At 35.8% G+C, this 13,951-nt stretch overlaps 1 protein-coding gene across 12 annotated transcripts in view; it reads right to left on the bottom strand.

Moving 5' to 3' along the window:
* The window catches only part of ODAD2 (outer dynein arm docking complex subunit 2), a 186,688-nt gene that overhangs the window by 72,460 nt on the left and 100,277 nt on the right, over nucleotides 1–13,951 (bottom strand). For all 12 annotated transcript variants that reach the window (XM_023632245.2, XM_070254738.1, XM_023632243.2 and 9 more), the window contains one exon: nucleotides 8,002–8,116. In XM_023632245.2, the coding sequence (XP_023488013.1) occupies nucleotides 8,002–8,116 (115 nt within the window). The remainder of the gene's footprint in view (nucleotides 1–8,001; nucleotides 8,117–13,951) is intronic.

The following is a 13,951-nucleotide window of genomic DNA, read 5'->3' as shown; positions in this document are numbered from 1 at the left end:
TTTCCTCAGAAGCAAAAAAGTGTGGTGGTGCAGGTAAGTGAGATAATGCATGTGAAAGGCTATGGGTTACATATATGTATAAAATACTACTATTATGGTGAAGACAGTAGAATGACAGTCTAGTGTGAAGAGAGATGGATAAGTACAGTGTAATCTGCTCTGACCATAAATCTGGACTATCAATAAAGACTCCCAAAGGGACATATCTCTAAGAATGACCATGGTAACTAAAGAAGAAAGTCTCTGCCCAAATTAAACTATGGGGCCATACTTCTTAATTATTGAATGGAAACCATGGAATAAGCTCTGGGGAACTATGCTCAAATTTCCACCAGTGGGTCAGAGGTAACTTAATTTTCTCCATGTGAAATGGACATTTTAGAAAAGCTCAAATGAAATTTCCGTTTCACTAACCTCATTCTTCTTTAACATGGGAAATTTAATTGCACAAATAAGTTATGATATAGCCATACAATAAAATACTATATAGCCAAGAAAATTAAGCAAGAATATGAAAAGACATATATAGAAAATCAGAGAGATATTCACAATTCATTATTAAGGAAAAAAAACCCTATTAACTCTTAATAGTAGTTACCCCCAAGTGCTGAAATTACAGGTAATGTTCTTCCTTTGCCTTATTTTTAATTAAAATTTTTTTATTGTGGTAAAAAACACACAAAATCCTTTGCTTTGCTTTACTTTCTAAAATTTGCATAATGAACCATATGCAATCTTATATAATTCTTGAGGTTTACAACTCTTTGCAGCAGTTGCCTTACAAAAACAATTTTCCATTATTTGTATCTCTTAGACTTGAGCTATCTAAAACAATAGCCACTAGCCACATGTGGCTCGCTAAACTTAGATTAATTAAAATAATATAATTAAAAATTCAGTTCCTCCCATAATTGGGAAAGGATAGTCTCTTCAACAAATGGTGTTAGGAAAACTGGATATCCATATGCAAAAGAATGAAACTAGACCCCTACCTTACACCACTCACAAAAATTAACTCAAAATGGATCAAAGATGTAAATGTAAGACCTGAAACAAAACTTCTAGAAGAAAACATAGGGAAGAAAATCCTTGACATTCGTCTAGGTAACGATTTCTTGGATAAGTCACAAAAACACAGGCAACGAAAACTAAAATAAATAGGTGAGGATACATTAAACTAAAGAGCTTCTGCACAACAAAATAATCAATCAATTGCGAAGACAACCTACAGAATGAGAGAAAATACTTGCAAGCCATATATCTGATAAGGGGCTAATATCCAAAACATATAAAGAACTCATACAACTCAATAGTAAAAAAGAAAATAATCCAATTGAAAAATGGGCAAAGGACCTGAATAGACATTTTTCCAAAGAAGACATACAAATGGCCAACAGGTATATGAAAAGGTACTCAACATCACTAATTATCAAGAAAATGCAAAGCAAAACTCCTATGAGATATCACCTCACACCTGTTAGGATGGTAAGAGATAACAAATGTTGGCAAAGATGTGGAAAAAAGGGATCCTTATACATTGTTGATGGGAATGTAAACTGGTACAGCCACTACGGAAAACAGTATAGCAATTCCTCAAAAAATTAAAAATTGAACTACCATATGATCCAGTAATCTCACTCTTGGGTATATATACAAAGGAATTGAAATCAGTATCTAGAAGGGACAACTGAACCCCCATGTTCACTGCAGCATTATTCACCATAGTCAAGATATGGTAACAACATAAGTGTCCATCAATAGATGAATAGATAAAGAAGATGTGGTATATAAATAAAATGGAATATTATTCACCCATGAGAAAGAAGGAACTCCTGCCATTTGCAACAACATGGATGGACCTTGAAGGCATTATGCTAAGAGAGATAAGTCAGACAAAGAAAGACAAATATCACTTATATGTGGTATCTAAAAAACCTGGACTTGTAAAAACAGAGAGTAAAATGGTGGTTGCCAAGGGCTGGGGATGAGGGAATTGAGGAGATGTTGTTTTAAGGGCACGAACTTACAACTGGTAAATAAATATGTTCTGGAGATCTAATGTACAACATAGTGATTATAGTCAACAATACTGTATTATAAATTTCAAAGCTGATAAGAAAGATCTTAACTTTTCTCAACACAAAAAGAAATGATAAATATGTGACATGACAAAGGTGTTGGCTAACAGTAACTGTAATCATCATATTGCAATATGTAAATGTATCAAACCAACATGTTGTACACCTTAAACTTACACAATATGTCAATTATATGTCAATAAACAAAAGAAAAAAAATTCAGTTCCTCAGTTATACTAGTCACATTTCAAGTGCTCAGTAGCCACAGGTGGCTAATGGTTACCATATTTGAAGATACATTTCCATCATCACAGAAAGTTCTGTTAGATAAAGCTGTCTTAAACCATAGTTTGATTGGGATCTGTATAAATAATGAGATGCTATTTTTGAATATTACAAGTGTGCTTTCTTTCCACTTGCCTTCCTGAGCACATGACCTCTTTCATACTCTACCCCTAAGGTATCCTTCTGCCTTGGGAAGATGAATTTTGTTCTAGAAGGATGCAAGGATGGAGACTAACATACTATTCACCTTCTGATCCTGGAAATTAGGATTTTTCAAAACAAGAAGAGCCTCACAAATCTGGCTATTTTCTTGAAGAAAGATGTTTTAAATTACCCTCTCTCCCATTTCAAGGTCCAGACCTGGTATACTAGACCAACAGTCTTCAAAATCTTTGCTCATGTATCCCAATATATATATTTTTTTTAAGATTGGCCCTGTGCTAACATCTTTTCTTCTTCTTCTCCCCAAAGTCCCCCAGTACATAGCTGTATATTTCAGTTTTAGGTCCTTCTAGTTCTGCTATGTGGGAGGCCGCCTCAGCATGGCTTGATGAGTGGTGCTAGGTCCTTGCCCAGGATCCAAATGGGCAAAACCAAGGGCTGCTGAAGCGGAGCACACAAACTTAACCACTGAGTCACAGGGCCAGCTCATCAATACATTTTTGAAAAGCTATGTATTCTTCTCATTTATTTTGAATTGACATTTAAAAATGTTCATCATAAATTGTGTCACAAAGGATGTATTTTCTGATATATATGTCATCAAAATTTTGACTCTGCATATTTAGTTAATTCAATTTTGGAAATGTCTTCCGTATTACCAAGTTAGAAATGCCAGTCCTCATTGTTGAAGTAAAGCCAAATTATACGTACTGTCTGCTAGGAAAAGTCTGACTTCAATTTTTAAAATTCACATAAGGGTATTCATTCAGGTCCCTTTGATAACTTTCTCACTTCTGAACTCAAATTCAAAGATGATGATGAAGATAGATAGATAGATAGATAGATAGATAGATAGATAGAGATAGATAGAGATAGATGGATAGATAGATAGATAGATAGATTAGATAGATAGATAGGAGATTGGTCATATGTTTGTTGCCTGGATGAAATAAGAAGTTGCCTTTTTCAGTATTTCTTCTCAGAAGTTCTCTCGGTTTTGCTCTCCCTGGACTCACCCTGAGGAATTATGCATTCTAGACCTGTCCTTTTGCTTGGTGCTCCAGAAGTTGTTACACTACTCAGAGCAATGTGCTTGTAAGATCAAGGAACCGCAAAAACCATGCCTCTCTTTCTTTCTCCATCTGCTACACACACCCCCTCTCCCTCTCCCTCGTGCCTTTCTCATATTAATCATTCCCTCAACCTGATCTATCTTCTGGATTTCATATTGTCTCCTTCTCTCTTAACAGAAAGAACTATTAATCTTCCATTTCTCTACTTCTCCCCTGAAATCATTTCTCACCCCAGTGCCATCTGGCTTAAACTCTCCTCTCAAACGAAATGTCTATAACCAATGACCACTTATTTTCTTCTCAGTTTTCAAAGGTAATGACCTCTTTGGGGCAAATGATACTGTTGAATACTCCCCCTCCTTCTTGAATTTGTTTCCTTTCTTGGCTTTCTTGAAATCACCCTCTCCTGATTATCTCATCACTCCTCAGTCTTTCTCTATGACTTCTCTTTGTCACTGGCCTTCTCTTCTCACTCCACATCCTCTGCCTTTCATCTACCCTCAAGATTTCAACTACCTCCTACATACTGATAATTCCCACATATACATCTCCAGTCCACAATTCTCTCCTGACACCCAGATTCATATATTCAAATGACTGGACAGCTCTCCCTGGATGAAAGCAAATCCACCATCTTTTCCCAAAACCATATTCTTCCCAGGTTTTGTAAAGGTTACTAGTTCTTAGTTGTCAAAGTTAAAATACTAAAACAAAACCAAAACTGTAAACTCTTTCTTGACCTCCTGCTCACAGCCAGCATCCAATCACTCACCAATTTCTGATCCTACTTCCCGATTATTTCTTATATTGACTCTTCCTCTTCACCCACACTGTGACTATGTTAGGTCAAATTCTAATTATTTTCATCTGAACCATTATAGCAGCCTAATTAGTCACCCACTCATACATTTTCTAATTAGCCAAACTGCTCATGTCACTTCCTTGTTTAAAATTCTTTAAATGTTCATGTTACCTAAATGATAATCCATATAGAAGGAGAGTGTAGTCTTGGTAAGAGAAGTGAACAGGCAGAGAGCTTTCTTCTTCATGAGTCTGTCTTTCCCTCAGGAGTGGTAAGAGAGTGTTGAGGTTTCTTTGTCTTGAGAAGAATTCAAAGATACTAGGTTGGTGGGAGTGAAGAGCATGCAGAGGGCAGAGATGTTCAAGAGAAATGGAACAAGTAGGAGCTTTCTATGGAGGCTCGGATCTAGTCTACGCCTTGGGGCCAAGGGCTAAAAGACAAGCAGGTTGTGTTGTGTTTAAAGTTTGAGTATGGTTCAGTTTAGGTTGCTAGCCTAGGAGACCAGTCGGATATTCAGGACAGGTGTCCTGGGCAGGAATAATGAATATGAAAACACTGGAATAGCTCTTAAAGCTGGTATAGATAAATAGGCAGATTTAGAGTTGAAGTCCATGAAAATAAAGGACACAATTTACACGTAATAACAGAACTAAGTAGAAATGTTATTTATACAAAATGGATATCAACAATGATAATGTTAAATTTTATATTTAAATTCATACTTTCAATGATGGTTTAGAATTAACCGGTATCTATAACATCCTTCTCCAGGAAACATAAAGACCGTTAGTATATTTTTACCTATTACCTTCCATCACCTAACATGTGTTTTGAGTCATGTGGTTGTTTAGGTTCAGATCATGACTGTGAGAATACTATCTGCTTTTATTTTATGCCATTAGTTTTTAAAAAATTATTTTTTAACAATTTGATAAAATTTGAAAGCCATATTATCAACACAAATTCATATTTAACTATAAATTCTAATGATTTGCTTATTGTTTCTATAACTCATGTTGTCCTCTTTCTTAGAATCTTTTGTTTCACTGGAAAATATTCTAAAGTAATTTTTTTCAGAAAAGGTTCATGGGGGATAAGCTTCCTGAGTTCTGACATTTCTAAAAGAAAAATGTCTTTCTTCTGTCCTCACTCTACACTCACAAATGAATGCTAGTTTTTCGGGATATAGACTTCCAAGATAAGAAGTATTTTCCTCTAAAAACAGTAAAGGCTTTATTTCATTTTCTTTTAGAATTTATTGTGAATGATGTTAAGCCTAACACTGATTTCATTCTTGTTCTTATGTAACTTCCCCCCTTTTTTTTTTTGAGGAAGATTAGCCCTGAGTAAACATCTGCCTCCAATCCTCCTGTTTTTGCTGAGGAAGACTGGCCCTGAGCTAACATCTGTGCCCATCTTCCTCTACTTTTTACGTGGGGTGCCTGACACAGCATGGCTTGATAAGCATTGCATAGGTCCGTGCCCGGGATCTGAACTGGCGAACCCTGGACCACGGAAGCTGAGCACGCGAACTTAACTGCTATGCCACCAAGACAGCCCCACTTTTTCCTTTTCTTTAATTTCTGGAAACACCAAATTTGAATTTATGTCTAGGTGTAGATAGCTTTGTTTGTTTGTTTTTCCTGTTTGGCGCTGTGAATCTTTTCAGTCTGAAGACTGGAATCTTTCTTCATTTCTTCAGTTTACAGAAACTTTTGAACCCTTTAAAAAATATATCCATCTATCTATTGATATATAAATATATATATGCATATTTCTTCCCTTCGATTACTCTTTCTTTTTGTTTGTTTTCATGTCTTTTCTTTTTACTTTTACTTTAAATTCTTAATTATTTACTAGATTTATCTTCCAGATAATTATTCAGTCATATCTATCCTAGCATTCGTCCCTTCTATTAAATTTATTGTTTTGCCAAATATATTTCTAATTTCCAAAAAGCTTTTCTTAGTCTATGAATATTTCTTTTTTTATAACAACCTTTTCAGGCTTAGGATTCCCTCTTGGGTCATTCTGAGGATTTCAATTTGAAAAACTTCATGTTATATTCTGTTCCTTACATTATCTCTGTTTCCTTTGAAGTTAGTTCCGCTTATTAATCTTGGCTTGGGTCTAATACCATTAGTCTTCCTTAAATATTTAGTGGTCCTTGCTTGTTCATGTTTATGAATGAAGGACTGGGCTGATCTGCTCAAGTAGCTGATGAGGACACCTTCAAGGATGTCTAGCAATCTTTCCCCAATAGGCTTCTTTCTTGCTCCCTAAATAATATCATTTAAATTTTGCATTTTCACCCCCGGAAGCCCCAATACATGGTTGTACATCCTAGTTGTAAGTCATTGTAGTTCTTCTATGTGGGCTGCCGCCACAGCATGGCTTGATGAGCAGTGTGCAGGTCTGCGCCCAGGATCTGAACTGGTGAACCCTGGGCCATTGAAGTGAAGCGTGTGAACTTAACCACTCGACCATGCATTTTAATGCCCTAAATTTTGCATTTTAATAATTTCTTTGAACATTATATAATAGGAATTATATTGTACATCTACTTCTGAAACTTATTTTATTTTGCTCACTATGTTGATGAGGTGTTTTGATACTGATGAATACATTGCTGAAATACACTCATTTCCACTGTTGCACTGGATCATATGGGACGACTCGACTCTCACCCTGTTGTCCAATTTCCTGTAGGCTGACATTTGAGCTGTTTTTATTATTTTTTTCTGTTATAAAAAACTGGCTCTATTAGCCAGTTTGTAACAGGTCTCCTCTACTATTAGTATATTTCACAATTCACTGTTTACAAAAGGTTAGTTCTAGTCACAGATATTTAGGGTGATATTTAGAGTCATGTTACATTTATTACAGGAATAAAATCCTTTAGATAAAAATATTCAACAGGGAGAAATATCACTGCCAACAAGAATCTTAAAGGGAAATGTCTAAGCCCATAGGAAAAAATTTTAAGTAAAGATAACAGAAATAGGCTGAAAAGAGATCTTTTAAAGAAAATAACAAAATTTACAAATGAAGAGCTATAAAAGACATCAGAACCTTCCGGTTCAGTCTTTTTTTCTCATGTAAAATTTTATTCATAGGTTTTATATCCAGTCTTTATTAACAGATACGAAAAGTGGGATTCATGAAATTGTGATTTTTTCAAGGTAAGTAAGAATTTAGTGATCTTTCACTGTTGCATTTCAGTCTATAAATAAGATAGATGTAGTCTCGTGCTTCTGAAAGTAGCCGGTAAATGCAGACAATGTTCTTATCACCCAAGCCATAGGAACAGTCAACTTTTCTTCACCTACATTTACCTGGGGTACTTGTTTCCACTGTACCAGCCAGGTGGACCTTGGTTAGCACTGCCATATTAGCCTAGTTTCACTCAGCATTTAAAAACTGACCAGAAAAAGGCATTGCTCAAAAATTATTTTGGCACAAATGTACAGCACTTTTTTCCACCAGATAAGTCTGACCAAAAATAAGTCAAAAGCAGTTAGTGACGTGTAGTGACGTTCTTCAATATCAGTATCATATGAGAGGAGATTCTAGAATGGATCGAGTTGCAGTCTCTTCTTACCTTAGCATTTTGGATACACGGACAGAGGGCCCAAGCTGCACTGGCCTTCACGTCTGGGTGAGGATTTTTCAGGAGGGACCACAACAAACGAACTCCATCTAAGCGATCAATTATTCTATTGTGAAACCAAAAAATAGTAGTATAAACTGTAATTATTACGTGAAAACGAAAATTTAAATGGCCTATCCATTCACACAATTCTAATTCATTTTTCTCCTTTCAACATTTTGCTTGGAGGTTTTTTGCAAAACTTGATCAACAGCAAGGATATAACATGCTGTTGAATTGTCAGCTCTCTGATTTCAGTTCTAAATTCATGACACAGAAAGCAAGCTTCATGATAATTACGATTTACATCAACTTAGAATCAAGCCATGTCATTTTTTAATTAGCTGTACACAGACTGTTGCCTAAATGTAAAAATACTGGTTTCTTTCATATAGTAACATCTAAATACTTTCCAAAACAAATATTTATGCCTCAAAACTGTGCAGTTACCTTTTTTATTTGGCCTATGTTTAATTGACTTACCTTACTGTATGACATATTTTAAACTCTTCCAGGCCTAATCTAGCATTCGGAATTAAAATAATTACACCACAGTGCATCCTTTGTTGGGCATGAATAACACGTAACTTGTTTTCCATGTGCCCTCTCCCCAGCAAGACTAACATTGCAGACTGTGTTATAATCACTTAAACACACTGTAATCAAAACATCTTCATGACTAGCTGAAAAATGAATTATCATCAGAGTCATCTCTATACCATCTGTCTTCTGTTTATATATCAATCAGTCCAGGGAGCATAACCTTGCATTAAGGTCCACTGAGTACTTGCAGTTGAGAGGAAGGCCAAACAAAACTTAATACGCTTTACAAACATGGTTTGTTCAGAAAGATACGTTAAACTAAAGCAGATGAAAAAAGATAAAGAACATCAAAATTCCTTTGATTTTTAATCTCAAGTCGAATTAAACACACGTAGTATTTAGCCACAGATAGAATAAATACCAACTTAGAATACCATTCAAATTCTTTCTTGAAAACTGACATAAAAACATCTACCTTTCTTGATTACCTGAGATGAGTTTGCCAGAAAAAAAAAATGTATTATTCCAGAGGTTCCAAGTATGATATCAGTTTTGCATAAGTTTATAAAACAATTGGTAATGCAAATAGCTTAAAGTAAGATAGAAACTGTCTCTTTAAAAAATGACTTTTCATAAGAAAAAAGTGCATTGAGAAAGTATTTTTAACCCCAAGTTTAACTATATATCTTTCCAAACCTAAAGCTTTCTATCAGTATCATGCTGAGAGAAAACAAAGTTTTATTTCTCAATTTATGGAAACTGTAAGGAAAGATACTGAGCACTTCCCAATGATGGATTAACTTTACAAACTTAGAAAAGCTTATTGCCCTAAGTTACACCACTGAAAACGGAATTAATGCTGATCCCTGGGCCTCTATGTATTTTTTCACATGCAATTTCTCAGTCAACTAGAGTAATAATGGTCTGTCTCAGCCGCTGGCAAAGGTAGCAGGAAAATTTGCATTAGTAACATTTAACTATACAATGCTGGACATAACTTGTCATTAAAGTGGAAGTCATTTGGATGGAACACATTTTCAGATTAAAAAAATAAGGTAATTCAGTTCTGGAGTCCCCTGGCAAAACTTCACAATTAATTATAAAAATTCACCAAGAATTGTGAAACTAGATCTATTTTCCCCCGACGCTCACCCCAAACCCTAGATAATTCATCAGCTGTTTAGTTATGATGGATGAAGACAGTGACCCCATTACCAATGCCTTAAAAGACGCAGCACAGTACAGAGTAATAACCTCAGATGAGGAAAACATTGTCAAAGAGCATCTGCAGACACAGGAACTAACAAGTCAGGGTAGCAAACTGCAGTTTAACTTGTCCCTTCCCTCATCCTCTGTATCAAGTCATTTACTGCTGATTTTCACTTCACAATAATGCAAGTATCTGCCTCCTCTATCCCCATTCTCCCTGCCAGCACCCTAATCCTGGTCCTTACTACCTCGTATCAGGATTGCTGGAGTAGCTGCAAAACTTGGTTTTGTGTCTTCAATCTCTCTCAATTCCAATCTATCCTATAAATCCCTGTGAAACTAATCTTACTAAAGGAACTTTTAGAGCTTCTGCAGTAGCTCCTTGAGAGCAGGACCCCGGAAATACTCATTCTGTCCATCACACCACCCAGCACATTCAATCAATGCCTGTTGAACAGCTCACAACTGGAAGATCACTACCAGAAGAAAAAGTCTCCCATGCCTTCTCATTGCCTGCATGGCACTAAAACCCCAGCTCCCAAACTCAGTATTAAACATTTCCAATGAGCTGCCTTATTCCTCCCAATTCTCTATATTCAGGCGTTTTCTCATAAAACTCTCTGGCCATCTACTAAAAACTAAGTGCTAAGCATACAGAAATCACAGACACGGTCAATTCTCGTTATTCAGCTAGTTGTTCTATAAAGTTACTGCAGACAGTGAATTAGTAAATACTGAACCATTGCTCCTAGGTGGAATATAAAGTTTCGTTTCTGAAAGCCTCTGGTCAGAACATTTTCATCAACTGATCAATAGACAACCTTGTTTTATGTGTGTTTCTGTTTAAAGCCATCGTATTGCATATATATTTTTGATTCATTAACGTTGAACCCATGGCCAACAGCACTATAGTTCATGTCTGAATAAGGCTTATCTAAAACGCATATTTTTCTCTGTAAGGCACATCACAGCCTTCTTGCAATTAGGAATAAGAGACTGTACACGATTTTGATACTATGCTTACGGGCCATTTTAAGCAGCAAAATCACCAGCCCAAAGCACAAAAATGTGAAAAATGTGCACTTAAATAGACTATCATTTCAGTACGCAGCTGAAACAAGAAGGCAGAGTGTAGCCTTGTTCGACCTTAGTTGGAAACACGTGCATCAGCTGACTCATAGTGTTTGCTGCTCTGCACATGTCCATGAGTGACTGTGAAAGTACTGTAAGTATTGATTTGGAGTTACAAATAAATTTAGCAAGGACACAAATTCACAATACAGAATCCGCAAATAATGAGGATTTTATCTATTCTTTAGGAAACTACAGTCTAGTGAGGGAGACAAAGAGACCATTATAATCTATTACAATAAATGCTACTATCGATGCGTGTGTGGGTTCCATGTGAACACAGGGGAAGGCACTAGTTTACTCACAGGCCACAGAAATTCTCCCAACTGTAAGCCTTTGTCCATGCCACCTCTACCTTTTGCTATATTGACCCATCTTTTAAGGCCTATAATAAAACCTCACCCACAAATACTCTGGTTTCTCCTTCCTTTAAGCTTCTTTTGATTTTGCTGTCTACTTTCATAACACACTGCTTTGCCTTGTAGGCATGTGTGTATGCTTTTCTCCCCAATTATTGTATACTTTCCCTGACAGTGGAATTACATATTGCCAACTATGCTTAGGTCATGATACTGCAGCCAGTGAATATTGGTTAAATGGACCTGAAACAAAATGGTCTTTGCTTACTCCTTTCTCAATCAATCAAAAATCTCTCCAAATGCAAACACATTCAATTTTAACCTCATACTTGCAAAGTACATGTTCAAATTCTAAATCTAACCAGTAGAGTAAGTTTTCATTTGAAGTTGTCTCTAAGTTGAAAGTGCATTGTCATAGAACTTCTTTACAACTTTACAGCTTTTTGCATTTACAATAATGGGTTTAGGGGCAGTATTAATTAATACCACTATCCATTTTCAATGGGTCCATCTCCTTTTGTATAGTTAATTCGATTAGCATTTTGCTCTGAATTCATTTCCAGCAGTATGTTAGCTCTTCCCTATATTATCCATAGAATTTTACATTAATTCTTTGACATTACAGAAACAAAACTAAATTCTATGTTTTCAAAATTGGCAGCCTTATCCTAGAAATCAAACTGCATGGCTGGCAGAAAAACAGTTTTAGAAAGATAAATACATAGTCATATTCTGGCTATTAAAAAATACCAAACAAACCAAAAAAGACACAGCTGCTTGTTATGTTTCTCAGGTTATTTTGCTATATCAACATTTGCCGTGATTGTAAGAAGTCTGGCCGGCTTGCCTGCCCACTGAGGCCACGTATATGAATAAATGTGAAGAGTTTGTGCCCACATAATGGGCATGACTACGGTTGTAGAGTTTCTTTCTGGTAAGGTCAATGCATCTATTTTGAAACCATAATTTTACATGATTTGTAAAAATTTCACAATATTTGTTGAAAATTACACTGATAAATACTATTGTATGACAATGGCTCAAACTAAATGTGGTTAGCCTAAAAGAACACAATGTTCTTAAACCGCAATAAAGGATGCAACTGAAATCTATAGGTTTTGAAAGCAAGTTGGCCATTCAGTAAAAATGGAAACACAAATGAATGTCAGAATTAAATGATCATCTCTGTGAAAAGCTATGATTAGGAAGGAATTTTACTTTTTTTTATAAAAATTCTCTAAATTTTTAAGTTGATGTCCCTATGTGTTATTTTAAAGAGGCTCTGGGAGACCAAATTTGGAGAAAAGATGTGAATGTAACAGCCTCTGGAAAGGGACGTTCCAGAATTCCTCGGTCTTGGTAAAGCAGGATGATAGTCAACGCCTCTATAGTTGTGTAAGCAATATGATTAGAAAAGCTCTAGAAACTTTTCATCAGAAAAATTATTCATTCTTACAGTAAATATTAAGAGAGTGCCTATCATGTGCCAGGCAATCTTTGAGACACTGGGGAATTTTCCATCATGAAAGTAAACAGAAATCCCTGCTCGCATAGAGTGAATATTCTTTTGGGAAAAGACATTAAAGAGAAATCTATATATTATATGAAATATTGAAAAGTGACTGGAGAAAAATAAAACAGAGAAAGTGGATAGAGGGTGGTGGGATGGAGGTGGAGAGCGCAAGAAGACAGCATCAATGAAACAGTGACATCTGAGCAACAACCCTGCAGGGGTGAGCGAGCCAGCCACGGGGTTGCCAGGAAGGGTGTTGCAGTACCTGGGGCAGTCCCTGGCATGGAGAGCTAGTCATTATCAATAAACATTAAATGAAAGTTACTCAGTCATCATTATATTCATCAAATATTAGTGTTGGAGCCTAGAGAACATCTACTCCAACACCTTTATTATACAACGAGAAAACAGGTAAACTGGCATAACCAACTCTGTGTAGTGTGTGTTGGCTGTATAAAGAAAACATAATGTATCTTTTCTTTCCTCTATTAAAAAATCCGCATGATTTAGACAAGTGCATTAAAGGCAGTTGAGGGCAGGTTTGCCCAAAACAGAGAGCAATATGCACGGACACAAATGTTAATACTTATGGTTGCCACAATGACAAGACACCCGTTCCACTACCCCTTCTGGATGTCGAAGAAAAATTTTATAAGAAGGGTCTGATGTAACTATAGACATCCACAAATATTTGTAGTAGTAACATAAACTTTCCTTAATTAGACATTTAAAATTATACATTATTGGATAAATTTACTTTTTTACTTCAATTTGAGGGTTTTATGACTGTGATTAAGTGGGTACTCTTCAAAATAACAAAATAGACATAGGAATCAATGTAAGAGTAAGCAACGTCTGTCTAATTGTGCAGCCTGGTATTTTTGAAAGAGCATAGTCTAGACGATTATATATCCATGTGTTCAAACCCCAGGACTACTACTTATAACCATGATGTTGGGCAAATATTTAATCTCCTGAAGTTTGAGCCTCTTCAACTACTAAAATTGGGATATTAATACCCATCATATAATGAGATATCCAATATAATAACAAGCAGATACTCAATATTAGTTTCATTCTAGAAGTGGATAAATACACAAAAAACCTTAGCTTGATTACTATCTACACATAGTAATTAGGCTAAGTC

The sequence above is a fragment of the Equus caballus genome, chromosome 29 (genome assembly GCF_041296265.1).
Source record: "Equus caballus isolate H_3958 breed thoroughbred chromosome 29, TB-T2T, whole genome shotgun sequence".
NCBI lineage: Eukaryota > Metazoa > Chordata > Mammalia > Perissodactyla > Equidae > Equus > Equus caballus.
This window is presented reverse-complemented; position numbering and strand designations above follow the sequence as displayed.